Consider the following 12,773-nt stretch of genomic DNA (forward strand, 5'->3'; position numbering starts at 1 on the left):
TATGACCCTGGCTAAGTTTTTTAACCTCCCTAAACCTCAGTGATCTCTTACTCAAATAGGAATAACAATAGTGCCATTATCACTGCTTTGGGGTGTGGATGCAAAGAAATCACATAGAAATAACCATAACCACTACTAAATGGCAAACACTTAGTATATGTTGGCTGTTGTCTGATATTAACACATTAAACCAACGACTTATCAATAAATGAATAAGTTGTGATATTTTCTACCCACTCTCTTTTCAGGAGGTTTGTTCTCACCAAGCTTCGAGTCATCCCAAAAGGAGCATTTTCTGGATTTGGGGACCTGGAGAAAATGTATGTACCTGAGCAGTGTGTGAATGCTTAAAATTGGGTATGGGCAGCAATCTCAGATCAATCTAGTGTAATGCTCTATGCTTAGAAACCAGACTGAAATACAAAGTTTTTGCACCTTGTCCCATTTTACTTCCTTACCACATTTCCTAAACAGTAGTGTGCAGTCTTTTAGCATGTGCCCATTGCCAATCCAAGCAATTCTCACTTTTTGGTATTAAATGTTGCTTTCAAAGTACTATGAATGGAATTTTTATAAACCAAAGCCTCTACTGACATCCATTCTTTTTAAGAGATACTCTCTATTATTTCTGATCAATTTTTAATTGACAGCAGGGACTAACATTTGTGCTTTAGAGGGTTTCTAGACTTCTTGTTCCTAAGTCATGGTGACAAGTGGTAATTGATATATAAACATTCAAAAGTATTGAGAAAATTTATAGCACTGAGGGAGATTTCCTTTGTAAAGAGAAGACTTTGTTAATGTAAACATCCACTTTTTATCGGGCTAGTTTAATGTAGGGATTTCCCCAGATATACTTTTCTCAAAGTGGGGTATAGTAAGAAAAAACAACAAATTCTTCCATGCTTAAGATAACCTATCCTACCTTTAAAGTACTTGATCCCATCTTTTAAGTATGGGAAAATGTGTTTTTCACCACAGAGGCAGCCAGAATCCAGGATTTAAATGCCAGTAAGTATTCGAACAGAGAGATTACACAGAAGGGAATTTTACTTCCATTATAAAAAGTAAAGCAACCCCCTAGGTTATATGTGTTTCTTCTTAAGTCATTCAATTTTTTTCTTTTGATTCTTTCACCCAACTTTTTTTTTTTTTTTTGTCTTTTTGCCATTTCTTGGGCCACTCCTGCAGCATATGGAGGTTCCCAGGCTAGGGGGTCTCATCGAAGCTGAGCTGCCAGCCTGTACTGGAGCCACAGCAACATGGGATCTGAGCCACGTCTGCGACCCACACCACAGCTCACAGCAATGCCAGATCATTAACCCACTGAGCAAGGCCAGGGATCGAACCCGCAACCTCACGGTTCCTAGTCGGATTCGTTAACCACTATGCCACGACGGGAACTCCTCACCCAACTTTTAAAAAGAATACTTGCCCAGGTCTGAAGAAGTGAGAAAGAAATCCATTAATGAAAGAAACACAAAGCAGAGAGAGAGTGGCAAGTGTGTTTTCAGTGGTTAAGCCACCTTGTTAGAGGAGGTTGGTCAGACTCTTGGGTCTGAGTGACACTTTTAGTATAGACTTCTGGTGTAACTTTGATTAAAACACCTTATCTCTCAGAGCCTTGGTTTCCTCATCTGGTTATTAAGGGAATAATTTGCAAAGAGGAAGATGGCTTATTTGATCCCTAATTTCAATGTGCAAGTATCTCCCAGTTGGATGACAGCCAGTTTAAGACCTGCCATCTTCAGGGTTTACCTTCTTGAAGACATCAACATGCACAGGAATTGGGAGATGGGACACTCATCTGAGCAGAGCTCACAAAGAAAAACAGAAAAGGAATAGAATTAGGGAATCTTTGAGCTCAAAATGTATTCCTTGATGGATTAGCCATTACCCTACTTGGAATTAACAGACTAAATGACTGTTGGAGAGGTCTCACTCTCCAACAGGTCTGTAACTCCATAGGAATCATTCTAAAGATAAGAATGCCAGATACCACAAATAATCCACCTTAATAATACTACAATCCTGCAGATGTGACTGATCCCTCATTTGGGTGCTCAGCTTCCCATGGGACCTTCCTGCAGTGACATAAATGGTTGATCTGAGCTGACAAAGCAATAACTTCAGAGACAGAGTAACTGGTTCAGAAACAAGTTACTCAGACACAGACTGTCCATTGTTACCTCATGCTTTTATTCATCAGCCTACACTGACACAGATGCCAAAAAATTAATCTTAGATCTGTTCAATACTTTTGCTTTTTGTCTTTTTAGGGCCAAACCCATGACATACAGAGGTTCCCAGGCCAGGGGTCCAATCAGAGCTGTAGCTGCTGGCCTACCCCACAGCCACAGCAACCACAGGATCTGAGCCGAGACTAAGACCTACACCACATCTCACAGCAACACTGGATCCTTAATTCATTGAGCAAGGCCAGGGATCGAACTTGTGTCCTCATCAATGCCAGTCAGATTCATCTCTGCTGAGCCATGACAGGAATCCCTCTTTTCAATACTTTTTACATCCAAAATCTTCCAAAACATTCTCAAGTAGAGGACCCAGCACTGAATTTAACTCTGAAGAGACAATTTGTACCATTCAGTCTCTATGTGTATCTTCACCTATCTTCTCACCTCCTATTCTTGGTCACTGATGAGTTCTCATCTCCTTTTAATATCTCTTTTCTTCTTTTATGTTCTTGCTCCAGTTTTTAACCAGTCTCCTGAATTTAATTAACATTGGCTTCCTCTTTGATACCTTCCTCTCCACAGATCATTAAAAAAATCCCTTTCACTCATTCTGCATATGTGGCCTGGTTTCACATACCGTTATGGAAGAGAAGGGAGGAAACTTTTTATATAAACCCTGCCTTCCTTCTTCTCTCTTCTCCATCACTACCAATCTTTTGAAAAAGCAGCCTGCACTCACCGCCTTTCTATCCTTTCTGCTCAATCATTCTCAGCCTGCCCACTTGCTATTCAACCACAAATTCTCTAGCACTATTAAAAGACTCTATCAAAGGTCCCAAACATACCAAAACTGTCAAAGTAATGACTTCTACTTTGTCTACTTAGTACTTAACCTATAAATAGCTTTTGATTACATTGACCATTCGTCCTTCTCAAAACTCTTTCCCCTTTAACTTCAGTGATATCACACTCTCCAGCCTGCCCTCTGACCTTTCCAGACTACTGCATAACCTTTTCTTGCTCCTCAGCTGCCCCTCCAAAGTTCAGATATTCAGGGCTCCATTTTTGGTCATTTTCTTTTTTTATAGTCACGCCCTCAAATCATTAGCTATCAAATAATGTTTTACCAGGGCTCCTAAACCTTCATCTACAAACCCCACCTCTCTTCTGAGGCCCTAATTCTTTTGAAATGGAGAGATTCCTAAACATCTACACGTAAGTGAACTGCCGACACCTCCAATTCAGTATATCCAAACAAACTCATTATCTTTATCCTTATATTCTTCATCTTTCCATATTGCCCAGTGAATAATATCATCATCTTCCCAGTCTCCCAAGCAAGAAAACTCAGTCTCTCTTGACTCATGTGCCTTCTCTCTCCTTTATGTGCAATGCTCTTCCAGTTCTATTGACTCCCCCTCAAAAACATCTCCAGAATCCTGTCCTCCTCTTACTTCTGGGGCTATGGGGTTCAAAGTCACTCGCACAGTCTACTGCATGAGGCTGCGCTGCCTGTCCCAGCTCCATTGTCCTACCACTCTGCTTCCAGAACTGCCTTGCCCAAATTCCCTTGCAGAAGAACTTCTAGGGCCCATCATTGCTGTAGGTTTCAGTCTTAGGTCCCTGGCACAGAAATCAAACCTTGTTATCCCTCACTCCACACAGTGTACCACACACTTTTACCAGGTAGGAAGAGCTGCCATTTTCCAAGCACTACCCTTATCAGACATCATATCACTTATTTAGAATATGATGGCTGGTTCTTTGGACAATGCCTGGCACATAAAGGGACCAAAAACATAGAAGCACGGGAGTGTGTGAGTGAACAAGCAAATAGATATACTTTCACACTGGTCTCAGATAGATGCTGTCCTTTTGCCTAAAAATCCACTTGGGAGAATCCTTGTCCTCCAGAAGCCAGATCAAATGTTTACTTCTCAGCAGTGCCTTTCCAGAACTCTCCCAGTGCTTCCAAACCATAATCTTGTACTTAGAATAGCAATACAACATTTATCAGATTATATTTGGAGTGTACAGGTTTTTCCAGAGGCCTGGATTCTTCTTAAAAAGCAAGGGCAGAGTGTAACTTAACTTTGTATTAAGTACAACATCAAGTGCCATTGCTTTTATCTCCTGGCACTGCATCCACACTGTCCATTCATCTCCTTCTCCAACTACCACAATCTTTCCCTTGAAAAATGGAGCAGCCCTCAACTTGTGCTGCCCTATCCTCCAGCATGCTCTCCCCTCACCCCCCCCATCCATTCTCTACACAGCAACCAGAGTGATACTATCTTCATACCTGGTCATGTCACCTTCAACACCTGTATACACACACTCACTCCATCCCTCACTGCTGCTCTTAACAAAGAAACCAGCCCTCTCACATTCTCTCCTTTGCTCTCCTAGCCCCTTTTCAGTTCATAAAATATACCATGTTGTGCTGCCCACCATGCGCCTTCTTTGACTCATGCTGGTCCCTCTGACTAGAACTTTCTTTCCACACTGTCATCTTCCTTTAGAAGGTTCTTCTTCAATCTTCTGATTCCTACACCAGTGTCAGTTGCCTAGGAAAGCCCTCCCTGACCTCCCCAACTAGGACAAAATCCCCCACTACTACATTCTCATAATACCATTAGTCTCTGTGTGGTGACTACCCTCTTAGCATTTTTGCACTTATTTATGTTGTAACTGAATTAATCTCTAACTCCCCTATTGGACTGTAAGTTCCATAAGTTCAAGGACATGATTGCTTTGTCTCAGTATCAGATCCACAGTGTTTCACACAGAGTCAGGTACATATAATAAATATCTGACTAGTGCATGATAAAAGTGAACAAACCAATATAATTAGTTGGAGAGAGAAAATATCCAGAAATAAAGAGTGGCTGAGAATCTGTTATGATCTAGGCGCTTACCTAGTTTAAAATATAACCCAGAACAAAAATGGACAGGATAATATGTGCAGAGTAAGAGATACAAACATTATATTTGTTCTGGCTTTTTGTTATGTGAGGCAAAAGAAAATGAACCTCAAATGGGCCTAAGAAAAATAAGGGAATTTAACGGCTCGTTTAACTTGATGGTCAGATAGGAAGAATGGCTTTAGAAACAGCTGTGTTCAGGTTCAAGGTCTTTAGGACAAAGCCTCTCTCCCTCCTTCAGGTCTCCCTTCCTTGGCTTAGTTAGTTCTGGCCCTGAGCCCCAGCCTGGGTGGCAAGAAGGAAACAGGAGTCCTGCCTTCACATGTCAGCTCAAGTTCTGTTCATGAGCAAAGAGCTGACCTTTTTCCTGCTCACCGTGAAAGTTCGAGATTTAGTCTGACTTGCTTACATCACACAATCATCCCTGCACCAAGCACTGAAGCTAAGAGAATGTGATGTTCAGATTGGCTGTGGCCTGGGTGGTGGGATCCATGTTTAGAATTGAAAACACATACCTAGACCACATGGACCTGGAATGGGGGAGGGAGACCCACAAAAACTAAGGGCATTGCCAGAGGAACCATGGAGATTAGATGCTGATAGTAGAGCAAAAATGAAAGTCTCAAAAGAAAAGGAGCCCTCCTCTTCTCCAGAAGAAAGAGGGTTCTATGACCTGGGTGTGGGGTAGAGGTTGACGGTTTGGAGATTAGCTGAGTTTGATTCTTCCCCCTTCTTCCTGTTAAAATAATTGAAAGAATTCAGTCACTCTGCCCTAATCCATGCTAACTCATTCTTTCATTAATCCAGCTTAACCCAACTCCCTGTGCTTCTATAAGAAGCCAAAAGAAAAAAGAGTCTTTTGGTAGAAGTGGAGCAGGGGCTTCTCCATTAGAAATGAAATGATGACTGTCACATCTTAGCTTTAATCAGCGTCACTATCTCAGAGCTCCCTACTGACTCTTTACTGTTTTGGGACTGGCTGGGGGAAAAGGAAATCATTAAACTCTCTGCAATGTGAAGTGGCTTTGCAAAGTGCACTGTAAACTGTTTACATTGTCTTTAATTACTTCAGAGCCATATGTCAGCTTGGTATAAAGTGTGAAGATTATACTAAATAGGGTGGGGGGAGTAGGTGACAATGTGGTGATTTATGGTAACCAGAAAAATTATGTATGGAAATGAGTGCAATTTAAAAACACATCTATGTGCTTTTATAACATTGGAGGGGGAAGAAAAGCCAGTGTACAACAAAATATCTTTGGAAAATAGGAGCATGATGAATATGTAAATGAGACCAATCAACATCATCAGCTGAGATATGGTATATGGAGATGAGACGGCAACGAGCCAAAATATAAAATAGCTCCCAAACCATAAATATGAACCATATAAAATTCATTTGAAATATTCATGATAACATAAGGACAAAAAATATAATCAAGTGATTTATTTGCACATAAAAATGAGAACACTAGTCTGACACTCCAGCCTCCACCCTCATATCACTGGGGAAAGAAAAGTTAACAGAGGGACTTTTAGAGGAAGAGATTTATTAAATGAAAACTGTTGTAAACACACTAAAAAAGCTGAAGATCCTCCCAGGTCTCAGTTCTTCAGGCTCGCTTAGCACAGATAAAAGGAAAGGAAAGAAGCCCAGTAACTAAAATTCTGATGCTAGAAAATTTGGGTTCTAATCTGCTTTGCCTCCCTAAGCAAATCCTTGTTAGATAACTTAGGTATGTTCCTCCTCTGACCTTCGGTGATTCAGAGAATTGATGGGCAAAGAAGCCTGGGGTCCCACTTACTGAAATAAAGCAAGAAGGAAAGGCCGATAATTCTTACAAGCACCTAGTAAAAAACTGGAGGCCAGAGTTGGCTGGACTTCTGGATAGGAAGAGAGTATTTACATCCCTAAGCATAAAAAAGATGAGATTCAGTGGGTTCTCATTTCAGATTGTATTTTAAAATCCCCTGGGGGACTTCCAAAATAATCCACAAGGCTGACCGTCATTTCCAAGGATTTTTCATTCCCTTTGTCTAGGGTGGGACCAAGGATTGCTAATTTTTTAAAGCTTCCTTGGTGATTCTAATATACATCCACAGTTCAAAGTCACTGAGATAAATGACATTTAAGTCTGAAGCCAATGTGTTAGAAAGAGTATTCACCAATATGTAGAGTGTGTCCACATGATATAGCTGGAAGAGAGTAAACAAAGGGAGGTGGTAGAAGATAAGGTCAGAGAAAAAGCTGGGCTGAGGTCATGAAGCATCTTATAGGCCATGTGGACAAGACTGAGTGTCATGGTGAGTGTGATGGAAATTAAATGGGTTATTTTGAGCAACTAAATGAACTTATCTGCTTTGTATTTGTTTTTTTGTTTTTTTTTTTTCCCCACTGTACAGCAAGGGGGTCAGGTTATCCTTACATGTATACATTACAATTACATTTTTTCCCCCAGCCTTTCTGCTTTGTATTTGTTAAAGTTCACTCACACACAGATTTTGATTTGCTAATATTTTGTTAAGAATTTTTGTGTCTATATTTGAAGAGATGTGAGTCTGTATATTTCTTTTCTTATAATTGCTTTGTTTGGTTTTGTTATACTGGCGCTATAAAATGAGTTGGAAATGCTCCCTCATCCTCTATATCCTGAGTTTATTACAGTAAAGAAATAATGGGGTTTTTTTCCACAAATTGTGCTGAATCAACTTGGTATTCATATGGGAAAAAAATAAACTTCAACCCTTACTTCATGCTATACACAAACTCTAAATGGATCATACACTTAAATGTAAAAGCTAAAACTAAGATTTCTAGAAGAAACTATGAGAAAATCTTCATAATCTTGAGATAGGTGAAAATTTCTTAAATAGAACACAAAAGACATAAAATATATTTTATTTTGACTTGATCAAATAAAAAATCTGCTTTTCCAAAGAGCAACTATCAGGAAAATGAAGCCAAGACACAGGCAGGAGAAAAATATTTCCAAAACCTACTTTTGAAAAAGGACTTGTATAAAGAATAGGTAAAGAATTCTTAAAAGCGAAAAGTAAATAATCCATTTGAAAAAGGGCAAAAGATTTTTATAGCTACTTAAGAAAGGAATGCATACAAATGGACGATAAACACATGAAAAGATATTCAACATCAGTAATCATTATGTAAACGCAACTTAAAACCTTACGTGAAATATCATTACATACTCATACCGAGATAGAACAGCTAGAATCAAAGATGGATAGTATAGGTCCTGGTGAAACTGTGGAGCGACTGGAACTCTCATGTGTATCTGGTGAGACTGTAAAAGAGTACAACCCCTTTGGGAAAGAGTTTAGCAGTTTCTTATAAAGTACTTATCCAAGAGAAATGAAAACGTATGTCCACACAAAGACTTGGTCAAAAATGTTCATAACAGATTTATTCATGACAGCTCCATACTAAAAACAACCCAAATACTCATCACCAGGTCACTGGATAAACAAATTGTGTTATATTCATACCATAGAATATGAATAAATAATAAAAGGAACAAACTGCTAATACAACAACATGGATAAATCTCAAGCATTGTACTAAGGCAAAGAAGCCAAATACAAAAGAGTATACTCTACACTATAAAATTCTATTTATATGAAACTTGAAGAAAGAATATCTCATCTATGGTGATAAGAAGCACATCAGCACTTGCTGGGACCAAGGGTAATGGTGGGGATTGTCTGCAAAGGGGCACAAAGGGACCTTTTAGGCTAGAGGAGATGTTCTACATCTTACTGTGATGATTAATACAAAATATATGAATTGGTACAAACTTAGCTAACAGAATGAGTGCATAGTGTGATTTGAAAAGTTACACTTCAGTAAAATTTTTTTAAACAATTTATAGCTCCTATTTGGAGCCAGATGTTTTAAATACTGTAACTCAGTTAACCTGCACTTTGCAGACAGGGATACTGACATTCAGAAAAAGAAAGCAATCAACCAGCATCAGAGTTCTTTTTCAGTGAAGCTAGGATTTGAACCCAAGTTAACCTGGCCCTTTCTGTTACACAAGACTTTTTTGTTGGTGTCTGCCATTTTCCAGAATCATTCTACAAAAGTGAAAAGTGACAAAGGGAAGGATTAAGGCTGTGAATGCTTCCTTTGATGCCCTTTAAATGTAGAAGAGAGAATTGTATGCCTAAACCCTTGGAATTGCATAAACGAGAGCCTAGAGTCATTTTTCTACTGAGATAGCCATAGAGGAGGGGAAACTTCTTCTTTGAATATTTTTTTCACCTTCATGTTCCATTGTACAGACTCAGTTCTGGGTGAAGATAGTGATGAGACTGGCTTTGGTTCAAGGTTTTGCAAAGCTAGCTGCCTGTTAAGTTGCAAAATAACTTAGTCAGCATTTGGGAAATGTAAGAGTTGAGCCAATTAAGTTGTCAATATTGACCCAGGTCAAACATGAGTTAGTGTCTAGAAGGTGAAAGTCCTTATCTCATTTCCTGTCATCTATAAATATTCAGAAATTAAGTATTTTTGCTGTATTTATTGCTTCAACCAAGAACAGAAGAAGCCGTTTTCTTGTCACTTTGGGGGTTGATGTGGTTTTAGTGTTTCCATTAAGTTTCCTTATTTTCAACTGTTTCTAGGTGGGTCCTCAAAATAAACTCTGCAATATCTAATAGCTGCCCAGATCAGAAAGAGAATAATTTATTAGCTTTGCATTTATATGCTTGGTTTTGTTTTTTGCTTGTTTGTTTTCGCTTTGATTTCTTTTTATGTGTTTGAGGTGGGGGAAACTGATAAAGGAAACAGTTTCCGAGATCTAGTGATTTTATGGGTGCCTGCAACTATAGATTCATTATGCCTCTCCACATCTTCATCCTTTCTGCTTTATCCATGAAGATAGTGTAGCATTTCCTTTGCTAGAAGGAATTCCAAGGAACGGAATGCTGAAAGAATATAGAAAAGAGCCCTGTTGTCTTAATCAGCTCAGGCTGCTGCAATAAAATACTAGGCTGGGTGGCTTAAACAACAAATATTTAAATCTCACAGTTCTGGGATTCCAAGATTAGAGTGCTAGCATGGTCAGGTTTTCGTGAGAACCCACTCCCTGCCTTCCTTCTGTATCCCCACATGGTGAAGAGGGAGTTTCAGCCTCTCTATCCTTTCATGTGGGCGCCAATCCCATCATGAGAGCTCTACCTCCATGACCCTGTCCATTTCCAATGTCCCTGTCTACACACTCCACCACACTGAGGATTAGGGCCCCAATACATGAATTTGGTGTGGTGGAAGGAGAGACCCATTCAGTACATACCATCCACTACAAGCTAGCAAGCTTATAGTAATAAAGATGTGTGTTGTAAATTCTCTCTTGCTTGGGAAAGGTCAGATATGCCCTCATTAACAGCTTCCATTTCTAGGATTTTCCAGCTTCTTGGAAACTTGATGCTCTAAGTCATTCGTGGTCCTGGTGACCTCTGTTCAGTGCCTTTAATTCAGCAGCTAAATCTTACAAGTGGCAAGGCTTGACAGCGGTCACTCAAACCAGGCTTTTTTGGCTTGCTATCAAATACAATCTTCTTCCATTTTCTAATCAACAGCCAAGCAACATCACCCCGAATATCTTTTAAGACTTCTGCTTCCCCATGCTTGCCCTTCTGACCTTTCTTGACAAGGCAAGCTGTGGGAGAGACTTTCAGATGTGTTATATTTGCCAGGGCTCACAGATATAACCAAAATGAACTGGCCTTTTTTTCCTTTCTTCCAGTAATTCAAAGTTTGTGTCTACTCAGAAAAGATACAATTAAGGCAGCATAATACTCTAGTTAAAAATAGCCTCATGACTCTGCCCTAGAGACACTTGCTAGTTTTTTTTTTTTTAATAAAATAAAAAGATGCAATCTAAACACAAGCTTCAATCGATACACAAACTATTTATTTTTATATCCTCATTTAGCCCATGCCCATCACAACCACATCCATCTGGGCTATTTATGACTTAATAAGATACTTTAAACAGTAAAAGACTCAAATAGGAAATGGACCCACTTGCCTGCCCACCCATCAACAAACTACCTGAATCTTATGCTATATAAACCCCTTCTGTGGTTCTCAGAACCACCCTGGCTAGCTTACCCAGAAATCAAATGATTGGAGATGGGTTTTTATAGTTCATACCATTCCAGAAGTAAACAGGTAGAGAGGAAAAGCAGAAGACTGAAGGATAAACTCCAGAGAAGCCTAAGTGAATAAAGTGGAAGTTAAGCACCCCAGTGGGTCTGAGATTCTGAGAGAGTCTGGGCATAGAGAAAGCAATTGGTGATGTCAAGTGTTTTATAAACATGTAATTTGCACTTGGATGTGAGCATGTTTTGAAAAGTTAAAAGTGCATACAAATGCAAGGTATGAATAATAAAGAGAGCACATGTGTTCTGCTTCCCATTCATGGCTTCTCAAGCTCAACCCCATACTGATTACAGATCTAACGTTTCTCTCTTTTCATATTCCTTCAAAGCACCTAGCGTGGGGCTGGGCACACTGAAAAGATGATGGCAAGTAAAGTTTGTGAATTTGTCACCTCCACCTCTTAAGTCTTTTCCCAGCTTTTCAGGATCTTTTCTCCAAATCAGTCTCTCAAAAATTATTTTTTTTATCTTGTTCTTCATTCTTCTTTCTCAGTAAAGATAACAGCATCTGAATAATGTATTTGCACTGAAATTCTAAGGAGTTCCTGAATTGGATCCTCCCAGACAGTTCGCCTTTTTAAAAAGACAGAAAGTGGGTATGTCAGTTCCAAAGGATTGAATTGCTCATAGTGGGATTTTAGTCAATGTGGCACATATGCTTAAGGAGATTTGTTTTAATACATGAAAAACCATATCTAAACTGACTTACTTGTTTGGACTATAAAGTCCATGTGTACATGAACAGAAATTTGAGGGAAAGATGAGCGTCTTATAATCATAGACATTAGTGCCTTCAAGATTCCATCTACTGGAACATGATGGAAGATAATGTGAGAAAAAGAAAGTGTATATATATGTGTGTGTGTGTGTGTGTGTGTGTGACTAGGTCCTTTGCTGTACAGCAGAAATTGACAGAACACTGTAAATCAACTATAATAGAAAAAACAAAACTCATACCAAAAAAATACCATCTACTGAGGACAAGATCCATCATGGTCTGACTGGCCAGGTAGAAAACTCAGGCTAGTATTTGTTTTTCCTTTACTGAGTGTTAAAAATCAGGGTCCAAGTCTTCATGTATTTGTTTAAAATTGCCCTCTTATACCATCTCTTATATTGCCCTTGCTGCTTCTCTTCATATGTACAGATAACTTATCAGTCTAATCAAGTGAAGCACATAAGATGTGACTTTTCATTTAGTAAAGCAGACATTTGCTCTGAAGAAAAAAGGATAGTGGCTTACCGCTGCATCAAGTTCCATAACAACAACAACAAAATCCTGCATAGAGATTAAGTTATATCCTAACTTCAAGGAAATGAGGCCAAATCAGAAATCACCAGTTGGAGCTTTTTAAAGACAGGAGATTTATAGACTTCAGTCAAGTACTCAAGACAAGTGCAGGCTGATGGATGACACCAGCTAATCCATCAAGTGATTTATCAGGGTTCACGGCGTAAATGATTGTGACTTCCA

General features: G+C 39.2%; 1 protein-coding gene across 5 annotated transcripts in view; it reads left to right on the forward strand.

Annotated features, from left to right (window-relative positions):
• The window catches only part of FSHR (follicle stimulating hormone receptor), a 168,020-nt gene that overhangs the window by 76,297 nt on the left and 78,950 nt on the right, over nt 1–12,773 (forward strand). For all 5 annotated transcript variants that reach the window (XM_021085884.1, XM_021085883.1, XM_021085881.1 and 2 more), the window contains exon 2: nt 249–320. In XM_021085884.1, the coding sequence (XP_020941543.1) occupies nt 249–320 (72 nt within the window). The remainder of the gene's footprint in view (nt 1–248; nt 321–12,773) is intronic.

Source organism: Sus scrofa, chromosome 3, assembly GCF_000003025.6.
Source record: "Sus scrofa isolate TJ Tabasco breed Duroc chromosome 3, Sscrofa11.1, whole genome shotgun sequence".
Taxonomy (NCBI): Eukaryota; Metazoa; Chordata; class Mammalia; order Artiodactyla; family Suidae; genus Sus; species Sus scrofa.